The 7,479-nt window shown below is 46.0% G+C and overlaps 1 protein-coding gene across 3 annotated transcripts in view; it reads left to right on the top strand.

Moving 5' to 3' along the window:
• LOC147010703 (uncharacterized) overlaps nt 1-7,479 on the top strand; it is a 36,022-nt gene that overhangs the window by 15,430 nt on the left and 13,113 nt on the right. Inside the window, exon 1 of one of the 3 annotated variants that reach the window (XM_085859909.1) lies at nt 4,022-4,575. The exons of 1 other annotated variant lie outside the window; for it this stretch is intronic. In XM_085859909.1, coding sequence (XP_085716035.1) covers nt 4,248-4,575 — 328 coding nt within the window. In that variant the 5' untranslated portion in view covers nt 4,022-4,247. Of the gene's footprint in view, nt 1-4,021; nt 4,576-5,329; nt 6,361-7,479 lie in introns of those variants that run through there. One more of the 3 variants, XM_085859910.1, reaches the window with a different exon arrangement.

Below are 7,479 nucleotides of genomic sequence, written 5' to 3'. Positions count from 1 at the left end.
ACGCTGCGGTAAACGAGATGAGGGGCAAGCACGTGCTGCGTGGGCATCATGCTGTTCGTGTAACACACTGTGGTAAACGAGACGAGGGGCGAGCACGCGTTTCGTGGGCGTCGTGCTGGCCGTATAACATGCTGTGGTAAATGAGACGAGGGGCAAACACACGATTCATGCTGCGTGGGCGTCGTGCTGGCCGTGTAACACGCTGTGGTAAATGAGACGAGGGGCAAGCACGCGTTTCGTGGGCGTCGTGCTGGCCATGTAACACGCTGTGGTAAACGAGACGAGGGGCAAGCACGTTTCGTGGGTGTCGTGCTGGCCGTGTAACATGCTGTGGTAAATGAGACGAGGGGCAAACACACGATTCATGCTGCGTGGGCGTCATGCTGGCTGTGTAACACGCTGTGGTAAACGAGACGAGAACCAAGCGAGGCAGAGGGTACCGTGGATCGTTGCGCTGTGGTAAACGAGACGAGGGGGCAAGCAGGGAGATTTACCTCAGGAGTGAAGAGGAAGAGTGGGAAGTGGAATGGAGGGGAAAATGATTTAATAAACATAACTATTATCCCATCGCAACACACTCCCTTGTCCTCACACTACACAAAAGGAAGGGGTCTATCTGCATGTATATTAATGGCATATCTGTCTCGGAACACCTATCTGTTGTATGCATGCGGTTCCGAGAACCGCAACAATATATATATGTATGTATATATATATATATATATATATATATATATATATATATATATATATATATATATATATATATATATATATATATATGCCGGAAGGCGGCCATGGGTCACCAGCATCCGATGACCTTTGACCCCTGATCTGAGTTAATCTAGTACTAAGTACTAACGAAATTGCAATTGAATCGGTTAACCCATGTATCAGCAAGGGGGCATTGAATGGTCATTTTGCCCGAACAATGCACTCATTGACCTTTGACCCCTGACTTAGAGATAGGTCAATATGTGCTGAAGCAAAGTTGTAGTACCCATTGAGTACTCTGTACCTGTGAACTTTCATTTGTATCAGTTAACCAGTGTAGGAGCAAGAGGGATTTGAATGGTCATTTTTTCCAAAAAAATGCACTCATTGACCTTTGACCCCTGACCGACTCGAGATAGGTCATTATGCAAATGAGCAAAGTTGTAGTACTATGTACGGTGTATAAGCATGTAAAGATTCATTTGATTCGGTTCAACCATCTTGGAGCTAATGTACTTTGAATTTTCAGCGGGAATGCTCAATGGCCCTCGGACACCCAAGTTGAGAGGGTTACCATTTGGAAACTATAAGATAGAAAAAGATGGATGTCATATAGCGGATAGGGAATCACCTCAAGATTATGCATACCAAATCTCAGAGTTCCATCCACTGATAACTACTCGGTATCAATTTGAATGAAAAGTACCGAAAATGCGGTTTGATATCGGAAATCCCCAAAGTTCGAGGGGGTGCTGTGGGTGAACAAAGATATAAATCAAAAACCCGGCTCGATCGTTTGTGCACAATGCATTCCAGATGATTAGTGTGAATTTTCATGACCATCCGACCATAATCCTAGGAGGAGTAGCATTTGGCGCGAAGGCACCTCCAGCTCTCGCATATTATCGATTTTTGCACCAATTGACCTTTGACCCCTGGCCAAAGCGAAAAAAAAATAAAAAAAAAATAAAAAAAAAAATCGGTCAATATGTCCTGAGGCAAAGTTGTAGTACTCATTGAGTACCATGAACCTGCAAAGTTTCATTCGTATTGATGCACTGACCTGGTTGCAAGGGGGCCTTCAATTTTCGCCAATTTTTGCACATACCCTAATTGTAGGGGGCGCTGCGGGTAAAGTATTCCATATATCACAAAAACCGGAATATATTTGATAGAGCATCACCTGTAGATCATTCGTGCCAAATTTCATAACCCTACGTGGGATAATGGCTTTCAGAATAGATTTTGTTTGAGCGGTACCGATTTTGAAGGTTTTTCGGTTGTTGCTAGGGCACCAAAGCGTCCCTAGCAACCATCACAATTTCCAAAGCACTATGTCATAAGATGTACCTACCACCCGAGTTTGGTCAAAATCCGCCCACGTTTACTACCAATGATGCTGATGACAAACGAACAAACATACAAACAAAGACAGAATTACTGACAATAAGTGTCACCTATTTTGGCGACCCAATATATATATATATATATATATATATATATATATATATATATATATATATATATATATATATATATATATATATATATATGTATATATATATATATATATATATTGCTATGGTTGTGGAAATTCACAGATCACCATTCAGGTTCACCGAAGATCAGTTATGTCGATAAGTGTGTGTCCAGATTAGATTTCCCCACCGATGTCGAACGCGAATTATTCGTGTGCCAGGCTCTGAACCTTTGAGGTAGTGTTATTCTTTCCTATCTTTATTTTAAACAATTCCTCACCACCTTCGCCACAACTGCCAACATCTTCTCACACCTTCGCCATCTCACCACCACCGCAAACATCTCACCACCTTCGCCACGCCACAACCGCCATCTCACCACCTTCGCCACAAACCGCCAACATCTCCTCACCAGCATCTCCACAGCGCCGCCATCTTTTCCCCGACAAACGGCATCCACAAACAAACATCTCCGCCGACAAACACGATGACTCTCGTGGGAGCGAAAGCCAGCGATTCCAACCACGTCCGCATTTGATGGCAAGATCGGATCAGAATGACAAAAGGGGCGGAGCCAGCCGGGGGTGAAGGGTCGAAGGTAAAAGACCAAACACCACCCCCGAACCCGATAAAAGGCCGGGCTGAAACGCCGAGAAACCAGTCCGAGTTGAGTTCAGGAGTCTGGAGTCTGGGGTCTGGAGTTTGCAGTTCGGAGTGGAGCTCGGTCATTGGAGTCCGGTGGAGTTTGGAGCCTGGAGTCCAGTCCAGTCAAGCCTGCAGTGCCGCGCAGAGTTGTTGGTCGGTGGAGGCGACAGCAAAGTCGCCAGCCGGAGAGAGGTCGCCAACCGGAGAGAAGTCACCAGCCAGCGACATAACGGTCCGAAGTGATCGGGCCCTGGGACGGTCCGAGCGACGCTGAGGAGTGAGCGAGCTCTTAAAAGAGCATCAACTCCAAAAGATTGCCAAACTCAGGCCCGTCACTAGGGGGGGCATTTGGGTGTAATGCCCCCCCATGGTGCATCTGATGCCCCCCCACTTGTACGCCACTCATTTATGCCCTGTTGCACCCTGTGAACAACTTGGTGTTTAAGGACGAGCGCCCACTGTGAACTTGCTGTTTAAGAGTTCACCTGTGTGAACTAAAACCCTTATTCCAGATGTTCAACATGGTGAATAATGAGGCCTTCTTGGATAAACTGTTCTTTAATAATATCCTTCTTTGAATAAGAGTCAACAGATAAGTGTGCGCTTGCCAGCGCATCTCCAAAAGCATTTGGCAAGACGATACAGTCCAAGACCACAAGATAAAAGATAATAACGCAAGCACCAACGCCAGCAGCCAAGACCTCGTGTCGAATGTCGATGTTGTGGGTGGTTATATACATCGTGGATCATTTAGTTTTAAGGAATAGCCAATCAGCATATTCGATATGGAGACCCTATTGAGCAGGTTACCTGATTGGTTGTAAGTTAGGTATAAATGTAATATAGTCATAATATAATAATACGATTAAGGAAAAAGACATAAATTTACATTATTAAAGATGAAGTGCACGTGCACCACGTGACCTTCACAACCCGTCAACCCTCCATCTTACAAAAGTAATTTTATAATAAAAATTTAAAATGTGTGTTTGCAATCGTGCTTACATTTGAAATTATGCAGATAAAACCTGTTTTTGATGCATTGATCATTTAATAAATAAAACCGTCAAATCTCGCGAGTCGCGAGATGAGTGACGCGAGTCACGAGGGACGAATCACAGAGCACGAGCTTGCAGCAGGAGAAAAAGACGTGGACGATGGATATACGAAAATGGCTCAGAAAAGGAAAAAATGCAAGCGACGAAAATGAAGAAGATGAAAGACATGTTATGGGAGGAGTTGGAGGAGGAGGAGGAAAAGACGATCATGTCGATGAAATACCGACAGAAGCTGGCCAACCTGGCCAAGCCAGCAACTTCAGCCCTGCGGCTGGAGCCCCAGCGCAGGCAGCCGAGTTTCCACGCTCGGCGGCGGCCTCGGGGTCGGGTGTGACTGTCAAGCCGCTTCCCGATGATCTTGGAAGTGAGAGACCGAATCAAGTTGTTCTACAGCGGAACCCTGGCCATCTGTTGCAGAACAAGAGTCGCTCGTTTGTGTCCTTGTGGTACCAGACTAATGAATTGCTGGAATACAGTGTGCAGACAGATGCAGCATTCTGCTATCCATGTAGGAAGTTTAACACCGCACGTGGCCCAGTGGACTCTACTTTCACAGTGCGAGACAACCGGAATTGGAAACATGCCGTTGAGAAAGACGGGGTTTCACAAACACGCAACTTCAAAGGAACATTTAACTTGTGTTTTGAGGTGGAAGGAGAAAGAGAGGCGCATCGATTGTGGTGAGGAGATTTCCACACTCCTCAATGCTGACCAGCTAAATAGAAACCGGTACTCTGTGTCTGCTCTTATAGATGTTGTGGGATTTCTCGCCGAAAATCAGATACCTTTTAGAGGGAGCCTTGATAATTTTGAAGATATGTCAGATGGGCACAGTGGGCTCTTCCTCTCGCTTTTAAACTACACACTCAAAAAAGACACCGAGCTAGCCGAAATAATAAAGCATGTCCCACGAAACGCAAGCTTCACTAGTCCGAAAATGCAGACTGAACTGATCTGCACATTGAGTAATGTTGTGATGGATGCAATCGTGGAAGAAGTAGGCACATCGTGGTTTACCATCAAGGTGGATCGGACGAGGGACCCCACTGAATGTGAGAACATATCAATCATCATTCGCTTTAAATCGGCATCAAATGAAGCAACAGAGCGTTTACTCACAATAGCTTCAGCCGACGCTGGAGATGCAAAAACATTGACAGACCTAATAATTGCAGAGCTGACAAAAACAGGACTTGACACATCAAAAATATTAAGTCAGGTGTACGACGGGGCATCGGTAATGGCTGGGAAGCACGGTGGGGTGCAAAAGTTGTTGCAAGAGATATTGGAAAGAGAAATCCCCTCTGTGCACTGCTTAAATCACCAACTCCATCTGGTAGTTATCCACGCACTGGCAGCAGAGAAAGCTGTCACTGATTTCCTCGAGGTTTGTTGTTGCCTGTACAAATTCTTCAGAAAGCCCACTGTTTCCGCACAGTATAAAGGTGAGCGGTTAAAACGACTTCTTGATCAAAGGTGGACGGGACATTTAGTCACCGTGTCTGTGATCATAGGATCTTTAAAGGATATCACATCCTTACTGTCGGAGATTGATGCAAAGCGCCTATGGTGCAGAGATGAGGATGGAGGCTATTGGGCTTTTGCGGGAAGTCTCTGGGCCTGCCTTCATGTTCATTGCTATCTTTGTACAAAAACTGCTGATGTTGTTAGATGGCCCTAACAGACTCTTGCAGGCAGAGGACATGGACTTGCTAATGGGTTGGAACTGGTGGCGAGTGCTACAGAGTGCGTGAAGAAACTCCGCTCTGAGGACGAGTTCACTGATCTGTGGAACAAGGCCAATGATGCTCGCACTTCTACACCTGCACCACCAAAACGGAGACGCACAATGCATAAGAACTTGGAACAATTTGTAGTTTTGGAGACGACAGGACAAAACAACGACAATGACAATGACAAGACGGAACTGCAGAGGGTTTTTAACAGCGCTTGGCGAGATCACTCAGCGCTTCAGTTAGCGCAACACACAACTCGCCCGTTCACTCGCTGCCTTGAATCCTGAAAATGGCACGTTTTTGGATCCCCATTGCTCCAGCACATCATGACATTAAAAAGTCAACCATCAGTGAAACGGAGTGTGTGGTTGCAAAGCAGTTTATTTGCTCACAGACAGAAAAGCAGCCAAACAAGAGATTGACAACACAAAAACTCCTCTCAACATACCACAAAACACTAGAAGCCATGCCAAGTGTAGTGACTGCTATGAGACTTGGACTAACATTTGGTGCGTCCACTGCCATGTGTGAAAACTCATTCTCAACATTGAGGAATGTCTTCACTGACCATCGACGGTCCATGCGCCATGCACGCAAGGCACAACTGGTACAGCTGGCCTTCGAGAGAGACCTCACACGTAAATGCCTGAATGAATGGAAGGAGAAGGTCCTCACAAGATTCCACACCGAGACGCGTCGCCTGCAGCTCTTCTGACAGCGAGTACAGTGGTATAAAAACTATACGAGGAGTTCAGATTGTGCGTGTGACTGCTGGTGATGCGTGTGTGGTTGTAGTGTGGTTGTGGTCAGCACCCGCCGTGGTCGGCTGCTTTCTACTTCTGATGTTTAAGTTAAATGTTGTGTTTGGTGCTTTGCATATCCCATATCTAGTGCTTTGTGCATAACCTTACCTCTGTGTTATTGACTGCTTTAAATGCGGACCTTGTGGTATCTTCAGGCTGGTCGTATTTGCTGTTGATAGTTTAACGTGATGATCGCAGGTCATAGCCTACTGTATCTTATTTCAAAGTGCACTGATTCTGGTGCCAACCTCCCCCATTTAGTCATTATTTCTCTGGTATATTAATTTTCTAATGCCAATTCTTCACAACACCTTGTATAAGTGCACCTGAATTGGTGCCAATTGTCTAATCATTGAATATTTGCATTGTGAATGTGCCAGTTTGTTGCGGCTCTCCTGCATTCGAATAATTTTAGGCCAAAAACATCAGAACATATTAAATCTAGCTGAGATCAATTTGGTTAGTATGCGACGGCAACCTCAGTATAGATGTGTCAATGCTGCATGAATACAATAGTATACCGGGTTATCAAAAATATTAAATATGATAATTGTGCCCCCCCCCCATCCAGTTCATATGCCCCCCTTAATACTGAGCCCTGGCTCTGGGCCTGGCCAAACTTCAATATACCTAAACACCAGATGAGACGCCTCAGATCCGCGTGATAGTTAGCCGCAGACCCAGACAGAGACACGCACTCGAGCAGACTCGACGCAATACTCGAACAGACTGGAAGCGCAATCGAACAGACTGGACACAATCATTCATTGCTTCCTCTTTGTCGCTTTTCTTTTGGGGCCCGTCCGCCCCTGTGGCCTGCTCCCATTGGGCGGACGGCGTGTTGCGGCTCCGCCTTCTTGTAAAGGACCGCCCCGGCTCTGGTCTGCTCGTCGCCCATTGGCCGGAAAACGACGCATACCCTTATTTGGCGTGCAGCTGAAGCGAAAACGCTTTGCGACCATATACGGTTCGAAATCCACACCGAAACGCTCACCGCCTGAGGCATGGAATTCCAGACATGCCGGCTGAGAATGCCGAGAGCAGT

The sequence above is a fragment of the Eptatretus burgeri genome, chromosome 16 (genome assembly GCF_056783735.1).
Source record: "Eptatretus burgeri isolate ZD-2024b chromosome 16, Ebu_testis_v1, whole genome shotgun sequence".
In the NCBI taxonomy this organism is placed as follows: Eukaryota; Metazoa; Chordata; class Myxini; order Myxiniformes; family Myxinidae; genus Eptatretus; species Eptatretus burgeri.
This window is presented reverse-complemented; position numbering and strand designations above follow the sequence as displayed.